The sequence below is a fragment of the Thunnus albacares genome, chromosome 8 (genome assembly GCF_914725855.1).
Source record: "Thunnus albacares chromosome 8, fThuAlb1.1, whole genome shotgun sequence".
In the NCBI taxonomy this organism is placed as follows: Eukaryota; Metazoa; Chordata; class Actinopteri; order Scombriformes; family Scombridae; genus Thunnus; species Thunnus albacares.
The window spans coordinates 13,902,753-13,924,913 of record NC_058113.1 but is presented as its reverse complement, the minus strand read 5'-3'; the positions used below and the strand labels follow the sequence as shown (position 1 = coordinate 13,924,913).

Below are 22,161 nucleotides of genomic sequence, written 5' to 3'. Positions count from 1 at the left end.
GAGTGTGTGCATATTCATGCCCTGGTTGTTTCTCAATGAGGCCCTTGTTCCTTCTCATCCCATTTATACTCAGTGACGCTCGGCCATATAATTACCGTGAATGAGTACACATCCAGACTATTTTAATTAAAGTAAATAAGTGATTCAGTTGCAGAGTTTGAAATTAGTAGACACTCAGGTTTTACCATGCCCTTTTCCTTTTGAGCTGCAGTAATTCTAGATAATCCAATAAGCTTTACCTGAATGCAGATGTACTGTATCTTGACAGGCTCTTAGTTAAAAGTGACATTTTCTGTTAATGAACACAGCGGCTTTCTAAACCCAGTTTGGAATGCACTAAACTTTAAACTTTTGTGGAACAGACTTGAATGTAATTCTCTCTGTATTTTGCTAATTTCTCTAAGCAAGCTCTGTGCTCTCTGCTTTTGACAGACCCCCATACAGCTCTGTGAAAAAAAAAAAAAAAATCAGGCCTTTTCCTCTCTGCCCCTCTCAGTTCATGGCTTGGCCTCTGTTACAGAGCAGCCTTAGATCCTGAACTAGCCCACTGTCTCAATGCCCTCTCTGAAAGTGCTCTGTCCTCTTTTCCAGTCCAAGACCAGCCTGACCGTATACATTTCCTGTCCTCTGTCCAGCCCAGAGCTAGATCCCGTCCTCTGGACGAGCTCCGTGCCTCTCAATCCACCCTCTGTTCTCTTCTGTTTGCCCTGAGCCCATCCTGGGAATCTTACAAATCACTGGAACCAGCAATTAAATCAGTTAATGGGTCAAATACACAGACTCACGCATAGACTTACTTATGTCTATGACTAATTCAAGCTTACACACCCATGTGTGCACTTGATCACATATGTAAATACAACAGATATATAGATTTTATGTATGTCTCTCTCAGACTCACAGACAAAAGATTCCTCAGGTTTATTGCTGCTTGCTTTATTTCTACTGTTTGAGAATTAATGGGCCAGACTCTTTTGTCATATTTCATGGTAGGTTCACTAGTTTAGCCATTTAGTTTGCAATATAACATCATAATACATTAACATAGAAAATAAAAGGAACTTTCTTTGAAAGATTTAGCTCCAGCCATCTGCTTTAACATTCACATCTGCCCATTGATATTACAAATTCAGAGATAAGCTCCAAAATGCCTTGTCATGGTGTTAAGGGACACAAATGTGTGAGTCTCTGTGTTGTATATGTGTGGAACAAAGTGGATAAGACACAGGACTCTCTCGAGGAGAAAGTGAGAAAGAGTATGTTGTTAAGACACAGAGGAGAGTAGGCCAAACATGAGCCAGAGAAGCAGAGAATCCTTTTTCCACTTGACTGTGCGTGTCTGTGTTTGTGGGTGTTAGCGCTGTTTGCTCTCTGTTTTTGTTTAAACATGAACCCGGTTAGACCAGTGAGCTTTGGATTTAGAACATCTGACATGCACGCAAAGCCAAATTCAAAACACACATCTCTCTGGCAAATGAACATCTGACTTATGTCATACTGAGGTGATTTGATAGGCATTTATTAGGCAAGTTGAAGAATTCGTACTCCTTCCTGATGAAAAAAAGCATTGAAGGATCTTACTCTTGGCTCTTATCGGTAGCCAAGGGGATAAACTTAATAGTTATCTTAATTTGGGTGGATACCTATTTGTCTTAGACCAGTCATACCTTAGAATAGCCCACTTATAGATTGCCTAATCTAGATGCAAACTAGACAGTATATCATCAGAGAACATCCCATATTACCAGATAGTTTTTTTTCTGTTGTGATGTTGTTCAAAGTGACAAAAGTATCTCATTCCAGTGCTTGCATCACAATTAATGAAAATGTCAAATATGATACACTGGTAAGTCCCAAACAAGGTTGGAAGGTCAGGACAGTAATTAAGTGCATGCCAACCCTCTCAAAAGGGCGTCAAATAGGCTTCAAATAACCTGCCAAAAGATCCTGAAACGTCAGCAGCGAAAGCCACTTTGGCTTCCCCTTGTCTCTTGTGCACCTGGCTTTTATCAGCTGGAAAACTTGGGGTTAACTTGGGTTAATGTGAAACCTGACATTGGCAGCCTTCAACATTTTAATTGTTATGTCAGTGTGCATGACAAAGACAGTGAGCACATACAGCTGTAGCTCAGGTTCATGTTGTGCTTGTGCACCTGTAAAGCCTATTAATTTTTTATTGACATAATTATCAGTGGCTGACATTTCCTGAAATGTAAGTATAAGGAAACTTAGTATAGAGTGACAAGGAAGCACAGGGCTGATAACATCTCCTCTATCTGCTTATGTGTGTATATTCCTCAGAATTTAAGGTCAAGCAAGCATCTGCTCACTGTTTGGACATGGGTTTTCTTCAAATACATACCTCATAAATGTTCATGTAGGTGCATCTGTCTGCTGTGTGTGTGTGTGTGTGTGTGTGTGTGTGTGTGTGTGTGTGTGTGTGTGTGTGTGTGTGTGTGTGTGTGCATGTGCGTGCGTGCGTGTGCGTGCGTGCGTGTGTGTGTACTAATTTGTCAACCTTAAAACACTGATGTCTATGTATTTTTGTGTATATGTTGTGGCAGTGTGTGCTAATTTTAGGTTTCCCTCTCTTTAATAGTTAACACTAAACACATTAACAGAAGACCACATCCAGTCAACCCGGCTGTGACCCAACACAGTCTGCCTTTGTTCTATACTGGTAGACTCACACTAGATTTCATAGAGAAGCTTACACTCATATTCTTTCTCACTTTATCACCTACCTTTTTATTTCTTTATTTCTCCTTTGTTTCCTTTCTTTCTCCATGTCCTCTCTCTACTCTGCATCTACACCCTCACCTCCTGTCTGTGTACAGGCTGTCGAAGCCAGGTGTATACACAGCTGGTCGGTGACAGCAACACCAAACCATTTTTTGTTTATCATCAGGAACTTTGTGCTCAATTAAATCCCCTCCCTCAAGGACAGAGTAAAAGATGGGAAGCTTGAGGAGGGCCAGAGACAGAAGTTGCAATGGGAAGTTTGTGTGTGTGTGTGTACACCTGGTGGACTTATTACGTACTTGAGAATAGGGTGGCATAACATTGTCATTGACATTGGAATAAATACACACAGATAGAAACACACATGCGCAGTGGGATACCATCAGCTTGTTGCTGTGTAACTAGACAGCTGAGCCATCTGCTGTAGAGAACAGCAGAGGTGAAATTGGATAAAGTTCAGACCTCCACAGTCAGGAGAAAAGTGCTGTTCTTTTAGAATGGTTTATACATGCAAATCTGAAAATTGACCTTAGAATGTGTATTTTATGTGTTTAGTGTGTTTACAGGTTATCATTTTAAACTTAAGTTGTTTAAGTTTGTAAGAAAAAAGTTTTGTTAACATGTCGCAAACTGCTGAACAAGCACATCAGACGCCGTTTCTTTAAATAGATTTAATAGGTATGAGTTTATCATTGAGTGTATGAGATAATAAAGCCATTGTATAGGTTGATAGATGGATAAGTAATGGTTGAGTTCAATCTGTTCAAGTTACTTGTTTAGCGGGCTGCCTCAGTGAGCTTTCAGTGTCTTGATTGTTCCCTGTTGTCCCATAGACACTTCATAAAACACTCCGAATGAATGATGTGTCTGTGTGAAGAGTTCCAATATGTGTGTGTGTGTGTGGGTACGTGGGCGGGTGGCTGGATGTGGGGTGACATGGGGTTGGGGAATGTCCCCTCGCTAACTCTTCGACAGTATAGGGGGTTCTTACACATATACAAGCTCACGTGTGCGCAGACATATAAGCACGCAAAGGCTCAGACACACATGGTGGGTGTAATCTGGTGGTCATTATTGCAAACAAGGCAGTGTTGTGTTGTACTGACAAACAGTTCAGTCTCTCTACTGTGTATCTGGTTTAAATTATCACCAGTATCTTGCAGACTGGAGGCCTTTCAGACTCTCTCCATACAGGGAAAGAAAAGGTCAGAGGCGCATTGAGATACTAAGTGAAGAAGGTGAAAAGCAAATTTGGATTATTGATATTTTAGATGCCCTGTTTGGTTTCAAGTTTCATGGCAAGTCAGGCAATAGGTTGGTCTTCATTGCTTAATGCTTCCATGTGTCTCTTAACTATACAACAGACTGTTGTGGTGTTTCTAACTTTGTTAGTGAAAAACTTGTCTCTTATAATAAAGGAGAATGATAGATAGCATGTGTAAATTGTGTTTCAGGGTGGATTCCCCCTCAGCAATCAAGTAGTCATCATTTTGTCACTTTCAGTAAAGATCATCTTTGAATTGCGAAATGTCAAATTGTAGTGGTAACATGATCTATGTCTGTCTGTTATAGATCAAGGCGGATATTTGAGATTCTTCCCCATCAGCTATTAGAGTAACCTTATCCACTCATCCTCCTGTAGTCTTTTCTAGATGCTAATAAAACCAGCATAGATACTGATTGTTTAAATGGAATAGTTGATTAGATTATTGCAATGTTGATTAATTGTCAACATTTTTATATCCATATTTGACTGAGCATCAGTATGTCTTTATTTTCTATTTTTCATTTTGTTATTTATTTATTTATTTATTATGGTTTTTCAAAACTTGTCAATAGATCTGTTCATTGTTGTTCAGCCTTTAAGCTTCAAAGTCTCTACAAGGTCTATTATCTGCATTTTGTAAGTATACCTTCTCCACCCTCCTAACTTGAATTACCAGTTTCTCTGTGCATGTTTTACACATGCATGTTGTAACCAAAATTTCCATTGCTGATATTTTCAATAGTTATATCTGGTTTATTTACTTGTATTGGGGATAGTTGCATATAAAAATATGACTTGAATATCTCCCATGTCCACATTATAAAAGTGACACTGACAGCGCTGTGAGTCAAACTGAATGTGAGAGTAATGCAGGTTCAGTTTAGTTGACTTTAATCTTGCATACTATGAGGACATGACTCAGACCCTGTGACTCAGACCTTAGTTTATTCAGTTTTTATTGTGTTCAGTTATTGCAGTGGGAATATGAACCTCTGTCCTCTTCACTGTAAATGATTAACTGTGACATCTGACTTGTTGCACCTTCTCATCATATGCTGATGTGACACTGGTCTACGCTTTTCACCAAACAGTGTCGTATTTGTCCAATAAATTTGGAAAAAACGGTGTATTAAGTTGGTGTTTACTGTATGCTAATTGGGTTTTATAGTTGGATTGTTTCAAGTTGCAGTTATAATCGCCACTCCTGCTTAGATCTGCATGTCACAAATAAGGATGGCACTGAATTTAGTTCATTGGTAGAGGTCCTAGTAAATCCTTTCTGTCTGTCTGTCTGTGGAATGTGTGTCAGACCAGAAAGGAAGATTAGAGAAAAAATGGGGCACCGGAGCCCAGAAAAGAGCAAGAGTGGGCTCCAGGGTAATCTATTCTCTCTCTCTGTCTCTCTCTCTCTCTCTCTCTCTCTCTCTCTCTCTCTATCCCTCTCTTTCTCCCTCTTCGGTCATCTCATGATTTGCTGTTTACATGTATGCCATGGCATAACCCCAGATTCACAGAGTATAGGCATAGCTGCCTCTATTTCACAGTATGTTTTCAGTTCATGAAAGGTTGTGATAAAAGACCCTCTTAGGAGTCGACTGTTCAGTTTTTCAAATTTTGTTTTCATGTTTTTAGGCCTGTTTTTTGCTAGCAAAAATTAACATTAGCAGTAGAATGATCACATTTAACCATAGACTGTAAATGCACAGTACTAACCGAGCTAGCAGCTAGCACTAGGGTCAGCTCCACCCTCTTGCCCAAATGAAGTGAATAACTACAGATTTATTTTTTAAAAATTAGGGCTGTAGTCAACCAAATAAAATCTTGGTCAACTGAAATTCTACCAACTCTTCCACCAATGGATCAGTCGTTGGGAGGAAAAAAGCAAAGTTCACATAATATAATCAAGCCAAGTTAGCCCTCCGAACTAATCCGTGCTAACTATGCTACATTGTTAGTGGGTGATATCTAGTATCAACAATATTTTTTGCCGACACTAAATATCAAACAAAAACCCCTCGTCTTCTCTCCATTTTATGGCGGGTGGCAACCAGCATTAAGGTGCGTTACCATCAGCTATGTTAGAATGAATTAACGTTACATAAATACCGATAGCAGCATCATTTGTCCAAGAGCTTATCAATATTTCGGTACTGACCAGTCAGGAACCATTACCAATTTAGTACCAGTTCTCGAAACCCATCCCTGGGGACAACACAATGAAACATTTCCCTCTATTTAAACAGTGGTAATGACATCTGCATGGGTGCCACAAAATGCTGAATTTCCATCATGTACTTTCCCACAAGATGTTCTCCACTTCTCTTTGGGCGTTTATTTTTGTCTTGACTTTGGCCGCTCATTGAACTGGCCAACTGCTTACTGACAGGATTAACTCAGGCACCATGTTAACATTATGGTACAACATTCAGAGAGACAAGGGGTGGGAGCAGGGGACTTACCCACCACAGAGAGAAATGAGAAAGAGAGCAAGCTAAACTGAACACAGAAGTTTGGAGTGTACGATACAGAACTCGATCAGAGACAGCAGCTTAAAAGAAAAAATCAGAGAAACAAATACAGTAGGGGGGTGAAATTCCTCCATGACCTACATTTGCGTTGAAATCTGCATCCGAAGCCAACATGTGCAGTTATGACATAGAACTGTAAGAGTACAGTAAGCCAGTTAGCATACATTAGCATATTAATTCTGTCTGGAGACTTTTTGCTAGCAGAGAATTTCTGTCTAGGAACCAGACTCATACTTTTACTCTTGTACTCTTCTTGTCCAGTATGTGAATTCTATCACACTACCATACTCCTCTGATACAGTACAGTATGTCTACAGTATGTCTCCAGGCAGAATTGGTGTGCTGTTTAATTTCTCTGACAAAAATACTTGCTTTAGTCACTCATTTTTATCCAAATTTATTGTTGCCAATCAAGGTCCAATGTACTTGTGATACATAAACTAGTAATCATTTGAAAATAAATGTATGCCAAACTCTTCAAGATTAAAGTGTTAACTTTGATTATCAGTTTAGATTATAGGGTCTTTACGTACGTATTTGAGGACAAGTGTGGGAATTGTAGCCTTATTTAAACATATAATCCCCCAATTTTTAGCGAACAAATGGTAATTTGACAAATTCAGGAATTCATATTAAGGGAAACATAGATAAAGTCACCAGATATAATATTTGTTGCCAATTCTTAGTGGCCAATGACTGACTGAAGACTTTGTCCCATACTGTAAACATTAGCATACATCTGATTTCCTCTTATGTAGTTCTTTTTGAAGGCTTTTTTTTGCCTTCAGTGTGGTCTTCAGTAAGTGAAACACCTGCTCAGTTAGATTGAGTTCAGTTGACTGACTCAGCCAGTCAAGAACATTTCTACTGTTTGGACATAAAACACTCCTTGTTTTGTTTTAGCTGTATGTTCAGGATGACTGTCCTGTTGCATTGCCCTAAACCTAGTGGACTACATGTAAAACAGCTACAAATTTTCCACTGTGAATGTAATGAGATGATCCTCAAAAATCCTTAAAACTGAAATACTTTCTAACTGCACTGTAGGCCTAATAAGACTTATACTTAAACCCACAAATTTACTTTTTAAATCTGTTTTTATTAAGCAGCTGTGACCAAACATTTGTTTGACTACAAGTATAGGAATTTCTGAATTTACATTTATATAATTTGGTCCATTTAAACGGCAGCAGTCCAATAGTAGACATACACACACATCTGAAAAAGAAATTCTTTCTAGCATTTCACACGACACCACACATCACACAATGTGACAGGAAAAAGGATGGTGGTATTTTGTAGACAAGTGCAATTCATTCTTGTTATCTTAATTGGTTGCCATCCATTGCTTTAGTATCCATTCATACCACAGTGCTGTGAGACAGAAATGGAGAATGAAGGGGAGGATAACAGAGGAGGGAGGTGGAGATACAGTAGCTCGGTAAGCATCCAAATGAGAACACAGAGAGCAATGGGCACATTTGTCCGCTATCTTTTCTTGTTTATCTGTGGCCTCGAAGACCTCGTTAGCATTCACACTGCAGAACCACACCGAGGTGGCATACTGTCACTCTCAAATTACTCCTCTTTGTCATCTGTACTCTCTCCTCCCCCCCTTCATCTTTAGCTCTTCTCACCCCTTCACATTTCAGTCCTCAACATCATAAACTGAACTTATATTTCTTTTTTGGCTGGAGAGGCCACAGACCAGCCCTATAACCGCGGTTGTCTTTGAGTAACTGAGTGAGTGATGAGTTACACCATTGGTCGGCCAGTCAAGTGTTGGAGTTTCTCCATTGGCCGTTGCTCTTTAAAAATGAACCAGCACAAGATGAAGGAAGCGGAGAACAGCAGCAGGACGCAGAGTGACTGTGTTTCCTGCTCCAAGCTCTGACGCTCTCAGCTCCGGTGTTAAATGCAGTGAAGTCAGCTAAACTCCTGTTTAAGCAGACACGTACCATCTCCTCCTCCTCTTGTTTAGTGTGATCGACTCTCCGGCTAACAGCACTTGTCAGCAGCCGGCAAGGGAGACACTCCACAGTACATTTGGATTTTATATCTGAACTAATACCAGGACACAAGCTTTTTATTCCTTTTGACGTTTTCACATCACAAATGATGAACAACAGTATTAAAACACGAGTCTTGCGGGTAAAACATGCGACTCATGTAGGCTGTTATATCAGTTTAGTGTGGGGCAGCTGCTCTGAAGGCGTGCTTGATTTGACTGCAACTGCGGTAACCAGACAGAGATAAGCCTCCTGAATTTGCACCCAAAATGCTGTCAAAACTTTCGTTTACAATTTCCATCGCAGCCTCCATGATCATCGACCAGGAAGGAGGCAGAAAAAAGACGCATAGAGGCATGAAGGAGAGCGCATAGATAAAGCACCCCAAATGTGAGTGAAACAGATGAAAGAGCAGGGGGAGTTAACAGATAGGTAATTAGAATAGTTATTATTTTAATTAAAATAAGTTCTCTTTCAGATCAAACATCCCAATATATGAGTTGAAAGTGATGTTCTTGCACCTGCATTTATAACCTTTTTTTTTTACTTAAACATAGCTTAACCGTGTCATGTGATATGTTACTTCAGTACAATTTACCAGCAAATATTACTGGGATCACTTCAGAAAATAGCGGATGAACATTTAATATCCAATAATTTGCATTATAGACAATACTACTGACTATCCTTGTAACAAACTGGCCACATATTGACCATACACAGTCCAGCCATATACTAGGTTTTGACCTAGTCTTGTTGTCTTCTCTTCTCATTCTTGTTTTACAGTGATCTGTAGTTTTACAGTGACCCTTCTCTCTTGTTCTTTATAACACACTTTTTCATGTGCCTATTTTCCAGTAAGCACTGTAAAACTTTGCTAAAATTTTCAACAGCATTCATTAGTATTCAGGCTGCTGCAATGCAGTGGCACACTTGCACCCATACTGTTACCAGTATGTTTATTCTACATCAGGTCCAAAACTTTGAAAGCACTACATCGCTAACTCACCTCTGGAGACTTTGCATACATGCATCACTTATTTTTCTCTGTAATAAATCCTTCCACTGCTCGTACTTTCCACACCGATGTTGAGATAACAGAATATAATGGAGGAGTGCAGAAAGGTTGCAAACTGGGTGAAAGAGGACAAGTGAATTGGAAGATGGAGAGAAAAATGAATCGGATGAGAAGAGCAAAAGAAATTGGTGGGGCAGATGAAGAGAAAATGAAAAAACAAGATCAAGGCAGAAAGGGAGAGAAAAACAGAAGCACATGAGGAGAAGAGAGAAGAGGAGATTTAGGGAGATGCAGCCTTCAGGAGTGGGAAGTAATGGAAAGGAGCGAAGGGCAATGAGAGTCTTCTGCATTACTATTCAGGATGCATTTCACTGCATTGCAGTGGCACACTGACACACATTCACAACTACAGTTTATAACCACTCTCTGTTACTTTTTAAGACAGATTATGGATATCTTGGTAGAATTGCAGTCAGTTGTACAATCCACTACATTGTTGGCCCATTGCCCATGTTGATGAATATTGTCACTAAGCTACACATCATCCACAATCTGAATATAGATTCTCAGGCATCATCATGCTTTTGTTTTGGTGCCTCATTTGACTGTGATGCAAACCATTCACACACAATATCATGGGTTTAAACTAGGCCAGTGGTTGGAGTGACAGATGCCCTCCTCTCTCTTATCTCTTCTGCCAGTATTCAGTCTTTATATTGCTATATGGTAAAACTTATACTAGTTAGTCATTTATGGTCCTCACTACTGTAGAGAGTTCAAGAGTTTAACTGCGGAAAAACGATAAAAGCCATCCTTTAAAAAAATGAACTGACTGTTGTGAGTTATTCTCAACACGTAGCACAGTCTGAACCCTAAATACGTTTTGTCACAAAAGCCGTTATTGTCCATTGTCAATGCATTGCAAGTTCACGTTTCATAGCAGAAAACGTTAAACGCCAGTGCTGTTCTTGAACAGAACCCGATTAATCCGTTCAGCAAATCAGTGCGCAGTATACAGGTCAGGTGATGCAGAATGGCTGCAACTCTGTTCAGCCGGAGTCTGTCTGAAAGCAAATTTCGGTGTAACTTTGGCTCAGAGTCATCTTTAAAGATGGAAAATTCAGATGAAACTGAAGAGCCCACGATGTTATCTCCTTCAGGGCATAAAAATAAGAGGAAAGTTGAATACTGAGTTACATAGAGTAACATGGAGGGCTGAGTTAAACTGAAACTCTGAGTAACACTGAATACTGAGTTAAACTGAATATATACTGATAATAATAATACTGAGTAACAATAAGTAACATGGAATATAGAGTTACACTATGGAATACTGTAAAATAGTTCATGTTTTTCCAGGTTAGTGCAGTTCCCAAAGAACTGATTGTAAACAAAAAAGGCTCAATAAATCAGTTCTGCAATAATGTGGTAGCTCTTTAAAAAAGGACAGCTGTGGTCTTTAAGGACACTCACATTCATGCTCAGGGGTTTTGCAGTCTGGCCACGATTTTCCAAGGTATAATCTTTTAAATACATAATATTGCCCATTCATGGGCTGCTTTTGTTGCAATTTTCAGCACTTTACCTACTTGTTTTATGTTAAAGAATGTTAAATATTGCACTTAAAAGAAACTTATCTGTCACATAGCTTTGTTTAACTCTGAAACATGAAATGTAGAGTTATCTGCTTTTGCCAAAAAACAAACTTTAAATTTGAAAAGAAAAAAAAAATCGAGTAAGTTTAATTGATATTACCTGGATTGCACAATAAAAAACATAATTTATGAAAATTGATAAAAATGGAGACATCTGTTTTTGCAAGTGAACTCTTCATATGTCATCCTTTTATGAGCTACTGTATGTTCATGAGGGTCAGAGCTGATGTTTAGTCAGTACAGGCTCTGTTTATGCCATTATGGTTAATGTCAGCATATTTCATGATGAACTGATATTCACACTGGCTACATCACTAAATCAAATCAGATGATGCTCAACTGATTGTTACAACACAAATATTTTAAAACAGGAAGTGCAGGGAGGCACTTCCTGTTTGCCCCCCTCTCTCCCCTTTGTTTCCTGTCTGCTTCTAGACTATCAGCTGTTGATTAAAGCAGATAGATAAAGCACCAATATTATTACTGTTATTGCCAATATCCAGCCTTATTTGCACACATCAGCTATCTTGTGTTACAGTGCAGGAAATCCTTTTTTCCAACTGTACTTGAGTTCATGTTTATGTTCATAATGCCCTCACAGACGTTTTACAGTATGTGGAAATGGTCTCCATCATTTCATTGTCAGGAAATCTCTCCTCTTTTCTGTCAACTCCTCTGTGCTCTCTCCTCATCTTTCCCTCCTCTCCCATCTGTCTTCCTTTCTCTTCTCCTGTCTTTGGATGACAGCTGTTCGGAGCTATAGTCACACAATCCTGAGTTTTTGTGTGTCAGCGCTGGTCACACTGCAGCAGGTGCGTGTGTGTTTGAGCGCCCACACGTTTGCATGTGTTGGTGCCCGTTTGAGGCCAGACTTGCTGACTGTCGAGTGTGTGTTTGTGTGTGTGGGTAGACAGGGTAAGACAGACAAGCTGACTTTCTGTCAGCAGCTATTGATGAATTAAGAAGTGAGCTTGGTTTCCAAGAAAGCCAGGACAACTAATAGAGCAGATTATTATGAGACCTTGACCCTGGAAACCATGCAGATTAATATCCAAACACCTCTCCTCACTTAACCCCTTTAACTAGTACGACTAGCATCGCAAATTTATCGAGTGATTGATTGATTAATCAATCATTTCACTCATTAATTCATACATTAATTGACTTTATTCTAGCTCCTTCAGGCCTCACATGTATCAAAAATCCTCACAATCAGCCAGTCAATTTACTGTTTATTGAAAAACGTAATTTTAGACTTACAGTAGGCTACCAGACTGACAGAGCAGACAAATAAATCAATGAATGAAATGCTAGCCTGTATCTGTGCTATGTGGGTGGCTCCATCTGGGCATGCCAACTGTTCAACTAGGAGTGTGTGTGTGTGTGTGCGTGTGTGCGCGTGTGCGCATGTGTGCGTGTGTGCGCGTGTGTGTGGAACTTTGTAAGAAAGCCTCTGAAAGACTGGACTTTGGAAGGACAGTATATAAAAATGTTGATATGTAAATGTACTGGAAACATACAACAAAAAGGCACCCATCAATTCATTGAAGAGTTATTATCATTTGCTGTTATTATGATACATAGACTCTATAGTGCATAGTATAGTATCATATGCCATATGATACTGTAAGATCCTCTTAATTCTATTTGCCTGCAGCCTATACCTGTAATAGTCTCAGTGCAGTACTTTGTTAAAACATTACACAGTCTATCTTTACACATTCACAGATAGAGAGAGAAAAGAGAAAGAGATGACTAATTTCTAAGACATCACTGGCATGGAAAGTAGTCTGCAAAATGACTTAGGATTACTTTAAAATTACACAGGAAAAACCCTGTGTACAAGAAAAGGTAGTAACTATTTAGAAATAACATTAAAAGTATTAAGTTAAAAATTAAGTTAAACATCCTTGTTGTCGGAGATACTATACAGAATAAGTGATACCAGAGGCTGTATCCACAGTATATGCATATATGCATAAAAGCAGACTTTTACAATAAATACAGTAGCTTTGTTTTTGATGTCACTCATCAGCTGTATTAACCAGAGGCACCAAAAATAGGCTTTTTACATTACTGCTACATAGTATTTTGCTGTGCAGATGTACATCATCATTTAGAAAAAGTGTCATTGCTAATTTTTCCAGCTTTGTTTGACTGGAGGCCAACATGAAAAGGAAAAGATTCATTTTTAGATTTAGCCAGCTTGTGTAGTTGTTGCCTGAGTGTTTTCTCCAGGTCTCTAATTAGCTTGTGAACAGATCTCCTTACCTCTGTCCAGCTGGGTAAGTGTATGTGCATGTGTGTGTGTGTATCCAGCTGTATGGTCTCCAGTCTCTTATCAGTGTAACCACTGGCCCGTAGTTAACAGCAACCATCTGGTGCCCATACACATAGTTGGGTTTTGCTAGCCAGCCTTTGTGATCTAGATGTCAAAACTATCCAGGCCAAATCGCTTTCTCTTACTCCATTTTTCCCCTTTCTCTGAAATGCTTCTCTTTATTTCTCTTGTCCACTTCTCTCGTTAGTGTGAATGTGTAAAGACAGACTGTGTAATGTTTTAAAAAACAAAGTACTACATTGAGACTACATTACAGGGATAGGCTGCAGGCTAATAGAACTAAGAGGATCTTACAGTATCATATTGGCTTCTTGTTGTATTGACTGCCTGTTGTCTTTGGGAATATTGTCTAGCAAGCTTTTTTAGCAAATGAGTTTATTGCAAGGCATGCCCAGCCAAAATGGTCACTCATATAGGATATTTCAGTAGTGCGCAATACTATGCAACTATAGAGTCTATGTATCATAATTACAGCTAATGATAATAACATTTCAATTAATTGATGAGTGCCTTTTTGTTGTATGTTTCAAGTACATTTACATGTCAACCTTTTTATCTATTGTCCTTACAAAGTCCTGTCGTTCAGAGGCTTTCTTGAAGAGTGCACACACACACACACACACACACACACGCACACACACTGTCCATGTCAGCACAGTGTGACATTCCAAGGAACAGTCATGGAAAGGGGATGAGGACAGGGACAGACTTGGCAACTCTCCATCAAATGGCAGTACGATCTTTCTCTCTTCTCTCTCTCCCTCTTTCACTCACTCACACACACACACACACACACTGACAGAAAACTGTCACCTCTGTCACAAATGTCCCTTTAGACTCACAAGGCACTAGTTCCCACAGAAAGCTAAAATATCAGAGATGAAGAGATAAAGCTTTGTTAGTAATATGAAAAAAATGTAGTTTCTTAGTATTACAACCTGCCACTGAATCATTTGTATCAATCATATGATATAAATCTTGAAGGAAGTGACGGTTGGTGGTTTTTTGAGCTTGCCAAAAGACTGAAATATTAAACCATTCTGTGGCCAAGCTTGCCGTCTTTTTTTGCAAAGTTGCCAGCGCTTAAAAAAAAGCTGTCAGTGTACCATTGTTCGGAAACAGATGCATCAAAGAGTAAGGCTTACAGTTTCTCTGAGTGTATGTGTGTGTTTTCAACTGGTTAAGTGTCGGTGGTGCAGGGATAATTACAAGCCTCCGAAACAAGCATGTCACATCACAACTATGTCTACTGACAGCCAGCTATGCCACTACACACACACACACACACACACACACACACACAGCAGTAGTCTGGCCTAGCAGTGAGGCAAATGGAGCTTGCTTTGTGTGTGTGTGTGTGTGTGTGTGTGTGTGTGTGTGTGTGTGTGTGTGTGTGTGTATGCGTGCGTGCATGCGTGCGTGCGTGTGTGTCGCAGACAACTGGTGCTGCCGGTGCACCTATTTATATCCAGGGGTCACTCGGTGCTAGACAGAGTAGACGATATGTTGTGTGTTTGCAGCCACTTTATCCTCAGAGCAACAAAACCAGTTTCTACAAACAGGGCAGATCGACTTGATATCGACTTTTGACCAGCATCCTAATATTTAAGTCTTCTAACTTTATGTAATTTTGAACCTTGTAATGAATGATATGGTTGAAATCAATTTCATGAATAATAGTAATATTTTTCAGCAGCACAGGTCGGATTGTTGCAGGCACATACAATACACAGACATACACATACAGTTTCCGTGGTAACTGACAGTCATGCCAGAGGCCACATAGACTAGCTACCTGCTGTGAGAGGGGTAGAGAGAGAGGAGGCCCTTTCAACACATGGAATATGCAGTGTTGCTGAACTATTTTAATTTGTCAAGACTTTGAAACTATTTTAGTCACAAGGATCACTCATCTCGACTTTTTATGCTCATGGCATGGGAGGAGTTCTTTTGCCATACACTTAACTTTAGCAATCTGCAGACAAACTTTTCTTTATTCCCATCTCTTGTATGCTGGCAAGAGTCTCATTCAAATGTGACCCTTGAGAGGAAGTGTGCCGTTCAGTGGAACTCTATTAAAATGGAAATGGAGGCATTGCAGTAACCTCTCAAATTTGACTTGAGAGTGACCTTTAGAGTTTAGTCTTTTCTAACACACCCATAACGGCACACCTGTGCATATTGCCAAGAGCAGATTTTGTTTTTGTTTTCGTATCTGCCTCATATCAAATCCAGAAGTAAGGGTGGGGTAGTGGTAAAAGAGTAATCAGCTGAAACCAAACTCTTCCCTTGACAGCATCGGCTAGAGCTGTTCAGTAACTTTGTAATGAAAAGCTTTTGCCAGCACTAACTGTAGCTTGTTTCTCTTTTTTTTTTGGCCTCGTGGCCTCCCCGTAGGCATCTATCAGCCACACCGTCTAGAAAAACAAGCACTCATAGTAGGGGAGAGGTGGGTGGATGGATGGATGGATAAGATGACTAAACAAGTCAACACAGGAATGAATAAGTATCATGGTGTTGTATAACAAAAAGGTCTTTTATGGCATGTAGTAGCCACACCCTTTGTAATAACAAGCACACACATTAAGAGATGAATATATGAATGAATAGAGGGAAAACATTGAGGTCACAATGGGCTCAGTGGGACTGATGTTAAATTATATGGGAAGGTTTTAATTTGCCTTAGAGACAAGCCTAAATAACTGTCACCCTGTGTGTCTCTGCTTTCACTGTGCTCTCACTGGTTAACACTGGTCTACAAGAGCAGGACAGATGCAGATTGTTTAAAAAACAGCTCTTAGACTTTTATTAAAATCTCACAGGCAAAAAACTACAGATGCTACAGTGTGATATTTTGTCTCCGTGATTCATGTTGGGTCACTCAGACAAACACAGCCAGTGTTGTTGCACCTTTTACAACTCTGACATCAAGGTTCTGCATTTACTTAACTAGTTTTAAATCAGGAGTTTACACAAGAACACTATGAATCCTCTTCACACATTATACTAGTGAATTTGGACATTTGGTCATCAGGGTAGCTCTACAGAGTCTCAAATCAGAGCTGTTCATGGTCAGGATTCACTGTCAGTGTCCTTGACCACGTTACTGTTCAATAACTATATTAACTGAATTTTTACTCAGACTATTTTAAACCACAATTTCAGTTTTAAAGTTTCTTGTTGTGTTAATATGGCTGTCATCTTGTTCTGTCAGGATTTCTTGTCAATTTTTATTTCTTTTTTCCAATCATTTTTATTGCATCAATTATGTGTCAAATAGAAGTTTAAGTTTCTTCTTTTTAGTCCTCCAAGGACCATGGGTGAGCGTTGTAGGCCAAGTCAGCAGCCTCTTTCATTTGTTGTGTCCAGTGTCTGACAGAGTAAAAGACAATTCTGTGTGTGTGTGTGTGTGTGTGTTGTGAGTATTGAGCATGTGGGTGTGAATGAGTGAGTGGCAGCTCTGTGTGTGTGTCTCTGCATGCAGCACGGACTGTGCTGACAGCAGAATGGCTCGCTCTGTTGGAGGGGATTCACACTTCACATCGGATCATCACAATCAAACTGTCTTTAACACCGACACACACACACACACACAACCTGTTTCTGATGCACTCCACAGAACGGCACACACAGTTTCATACAAGATCTTGCTGCCCCCACGTTTTCTCTCTCTCTCTCTCTCTCTCTCTCTCTCTCTCTCTCTCTCTCTCTCTCTCTCTCTCATGCACGCACCAGCACATGCAGACACAGACACACACACAGTAGTGCTTTGGTCCCACAGAGAAACTGGCTAGCCATACTGAGCAGCCAGACAATAGTTCTGTCAATCAATGTCAAGTCCCTGTTTAGTTGTCCAGCCTGAGGCCTTCCAGTGGACAGCTAGTTGTCCTGTGTGAAGGAAACTGACACTAGCCTCAAGAACATTTACAAGGCTCCAACTCCAACTTCCCTTCACTTCTCTTGACCTGAATATGTGTGCAGTTGGTAAATCAGTGTCCGCTGATTCCCACAGTTTTCTGAGGCAGCTTGTTACTGATGTTTGTTTTAGAAAGTCCAGCAAATTAGTTTTCTCAGCAGTAAAGTCACTCCAAAATCTAGTATGAAGGTAATTCATTCACAGCATCAGCTGATTGTTATATAGGCTACTATACTTCAATAGTTACGAAACAGCTTTCCATACAGTTTGTAAACATGCAGCAAAATTCTGGTCGATGGAATTCAATTGCATATTTTTAAGGCAAGAATGTGAGAAATGTTTTATTTGTGCTCTTTCTTTTTGATATACTAGACACCACCCACACCAGCAAATATGAAATTCAGACATCACACTACTCAGTTTTAGTCCTCAACACTCAAACAGTGACTCTGACTGCTGATGACCATGTTACGTAAGCCTGAAGTTACCCAAGAGCAAGCACGTTGGAAATAAATGAGCAGAAAATTTAAATATCTATTCCAAAAGTCTAATGTCTGCATTTTAGCTCTCTGCTAAATGAGCTTCTTCAGTGACCTGTGTAATCAGAGGTCCTGCTAAATGTTGTAGCTTCAGTCGTGAAGTAATGGTAATTTACTCAAACTGCAGCAAACTGTCTCAAGCTGTTTGACAGCACTGCAGACTGTTAATCCCAAAAACAGATCTAGCGGCTATAATGGAAACAGTCAGATTTTTCTGTTTGTTTCCACTGTCATGTACGTCAGTGTCACTGATACATATGAAGAGTGTTTGTTTCAATCTAAATCACTGTGATGTTGCTCCTTGACCTTCCCTTCTTACTTCTTGCCTTCTGCCATCTTCTTACTGTCAAAACTGTTGTTGCTCTATTATGTCCTGCAAAGAATATTTTCATGTGGCTGGTTTGATCACCATTAATATTTTCTATGTCTTGACCTTTGACAAGAAGCTTTAGTTTCTGTTTGCTCTCTTTGTACTTGACCTAGTTGGGACTCTACAGTATTATGTGTGTATTTGTCTCACTTATTTATTCAGTAATTATAGAGGTTTGGTTGTATGGATAAATGGATGATTTTTACAATCCTTGCATTAAAAGCTTATGTTTTTTATGTTTTTCAGGTGGGACCAGAGACATTGGATCAGCGTTGACCAGGATGTGTATGAGACATCGCAGCATAGAGGCTAAACTCAAACAGTTCTCCATGTAAGGAACATTACACACTTGCCCGTTTTCCCTTCTGTTCTTCTCTCCTAAAACACAGTACTACTGACATTTAACAACATATAGGATTGTATATGATGTATCACTTGTGCAGTTTTGGTCAATGCTTGGCTGAGATGTAAGAGGGGTTGGGTGGGAACAGGGATTTCATCAGGGTTATCATGTCAACACATCCCATCATGGAGGCTTGGTCGAGCTAAATAAAGAGCATTAATAGGAAGTTCTTATGACCAACAAAACCTTCCTCTCCACCAACACTAAAGCCTTGTCACTTTCAAGTGATCCAACATTTCCTTACAATGGGACACAATGTGATAAAAAACTTTTAGCACCATAGATTTTTTCAAACTGTCAAAGATAAAACATTCTTGCAATGTTTCCTATATTAGTAGGTCACAGTTAGCGTACTTTGACCCAAGCTAGTCCTAGCAGTGCTACTACAATAAACCTGTAAAAGTCTATATTTGATATCTTGACATTGTGCGTGTGTGAGCGTCTATGTGAGAATGCCCCTTGTAGTGGAATACTGGGAAAGAGACGATTTGTCTGTCAACACAAGCATCTATAATGTTCCAGGATAGTCACACACACACACACACACACACACACACACACCACATCTGTCTAACATACACACACACTACTCAGACAAGGGGGCTCTCTAATTTCGGATGGCATTTCAGTAGAGATTCCACTTGGATCTCCATAGCAGGGGCTGTACAGAGGGCGGCTGTGGTCACCACCCACCCACTGATACACACTTTGGGGAAATGTCTCCAAGAGGGGGGAAGTCTAATTTTAGTTTCAGGCACTAAGCCTGCAGCTGCCCAACTCTCACACTCACAGCCCCTTAAACACCCACACAAATACATCTTGGAAGATTGGCACAGTTGGGTAATGATTGACAGACATGACTGGACAAGCTTCTTACATCCTCCTGTGACACACAGTCAGACATAAAGCAGACTTTTCTTTCTCTGCCTGTCTGTTTTTCTCCCTCTCTCTCTCTCCCTGTTAATAATTGACAGACAAGAACATACACTATACAGACGGAAAAGCAAACCAGACCTAATGATTTTATTGTCAGACAGTCTGACTGCTACTTTAATCAGGTGACAGATATACTGGTAAACCCTGCAAAGTGAGTCTGTAAGATATGAATAAAATGAAACATCAAAGCAGCTTATATTTAGCATTTTCTCAGTTTTGAAGAAATGTGTATAATTAGGTTGTTCAGCCAGATGTTCAGTTAATAAAAATGTATTTTGGATAGTACATGTCACGGTTGGAGTTCATTTAAAACACTGGTTGGTTTTAGAATTTTTATGAGTGACAAGTTTAGATTTTAAAAGGTTAGTCATGAATATTTACCTATAAATGATTTCATTGATCAGGCTGACCTTGGATCAGGAGTGAGTAACCTACTGTTTTCACAGGGCCTTCCTGGAGGGTCTGATCAACCCTCTACAGGAACAGATGGAGGAGTGGAAAAGAGGAGTCAACACTTTGGACAAGGACCATGCTAAAGGTAGGACAGACAAAAGTAATCACACACAACAACAGAAACAACACAAGTTGCCAAGTAATCTGGACTGTACCTTAACACTAAGCTTCTGCACAGTTAATTTGATTTTTGACCTTGTCCATCTGAAACAGAGTACAAGAAAGCTCGGCAGGAAATCAAGAAAAAGTCCTCAGACACGCTGAAACTTCAGAAGAAAGCAAAGAAAGGTAAAGAAACTTTTTTTTTTGTATAGAAAACCAAAGGTTAGATGAATTAACCTAAATAACACCACTAAGTGCAGTTTATCTGCTAATGATAATGGAGACTTTCATTTTCGGATACTGTATTTATTGAATCAAATCAAGTGAAATTGTGAATTAAATCTAGTCCTTGGTGAAACGGATCTCTCCCCCTCTTGACTCTTAGTTGCTCAGTTTGCAAAAAAAGAGCACTCTCCCTTATGATTTATGATGACCAGGCCACGAGATGCAGATTTTCTTTGAGTGGTTGCTTCTCTTGATGTATGGCTGACATGCAACAGTCTTGTACTAAATCACGCACCTGTACACCTGTAAACCTTTGACCACAGAGTATGAAAACCAGAAGATATATACCACAATATATCTTGTTATCTTGTTTTGTTTGTTTTGCTTGCATAAAAACTAGTTTGTGATAGGAATTATATAAGTATTGGCTGCTAAACCATTGAAAGATATCCATGTCAGACCAGAGAATTTGTTCTGTGTCAGCCATCACTAGCCAGATGTTAGTTAGATGTAGTTCTTATTGATCTATACAGGGAATCTTGTGTACTTGCATCATGTTTACCCAGAGTTGTTGATTACTCCACAATGCTATAATTTGTTTTACTTGAGCAGTATTTGCCTGGGCTTTGATAGTCAAACTAAGATGAACACATTTTAGTGTACTGGATTCAAGCCTCCTATCTGCAAGAAGCCTGCTTTAAGAAAGTCCTGATTTTCCTTTTGATTATTAAAATAATCAAACATGTCTGCAAGTTGTAGAAACAACTTGTGGAGAAAAATGTCATATTTTATTTCAAATAGGGAAATGGGAAAATCTCCAAATTGGATGTAAGGGATTTTCATTCGACAGCAGTGATGTGTGTAGAAGTTTGTCCTTACTGATTAAGACTTGTGCAGATCTGGTAAGGCTAAACATTACCTTACTTGGTAAACACTCAGAGAGGGCAGAGGCTTTTTCCCTCTGCAGTTCTCTTGGCTCAGGTTCTACATACGCATTCACCTACCTAGAGGAAAAACTAACATACACAAAAAAGGAATTAGATTAATGTGCTTCCTGTATATTTTGCGATGTTGAGAGTTTCAGGTTTGAATAAGTGCATGTCTCACATTCCTTAAGTCAGCAGATGGAGGAAGAGGTGCAACAAACCTTTGCAAAAAATGAATCGATGCTTCTAACTCTTACTTTACAGTAGATTTGTTAATTTTGGTATGTAATTTACATTGTACATGTTGTACAGATGTTGAAATATTAATACTGCTACATAAGGCTTGTGTTGCTCCCCTATAGTTCTCTGCATTCAACAAAGTGCTAGTTTAGACACTGTAGGACATAAGATAGAAAGATTAATAATTCAAAATGTTTGCAATATGGTTTCATGTCATGTTGCTCCCCTTTGATGTTGTTCAGCAAAGTAATACTTTTCTTTTGAAATAGATTGACTTCAGTCTAGTTTAATACACTGACCAATCCACAGGCATCCAGACACACACAAGGCTGCAACTTTAGGGCATAGTTTAGTGTTTAGTGCTGGCACTCTTTCAGTTGACTTGGATCTTTTTCCTCTCCCTGTCCCCATGTGGTTCTGATACCATCCGTCTCCTAATGCTGCACTGCAGCTGATACTCTAGGTAAGTCAGTCTGTGGAATTGACTCCCT

The 22,161-nt window shown here is 39.5% G+C and overlaps 1 protein-coding gene across 10 annotated transcripts in view; it reads left to right on the top strand.

Annotated features, from left to right (window-relative positions):
• LOC122987166 (protein MTSS 1-like) overlaps nt 1-22,161 on the top strand; it is a 56,528-nt gene that overhangs the window by 18,234 nt on the left and 16,133 nt on the right. For 5 of the 10 annotated variants that reach the window (XM_044358893.1, XM_044358885.1, XM_044358889.1 and 2 more), the window contains exons 4-7: nt 18,632-18,716; nt 20,171-20,262; nt 20,391-20,465; nt 22,122-22,133. In XM_044358893.1, the coding sequence (XP_044214828.1) occupies nt 18,632-18,716; nt 20,171-20,262; nt 20,391-20,465; nt 22,122-22,133 (264 nt within the window). The remainder of the gene's footprint in view (nt 1-18,631; nt 18,717-20,170; nt 20,263-20,390; nt 20,466-22,121; nt 22,134-22,161) is intronic. The other 5 variants (XM_044358892.1, XM_044358887.1, XM_044358894.1 and 2 more) reach the window with 1 other exon arrangement.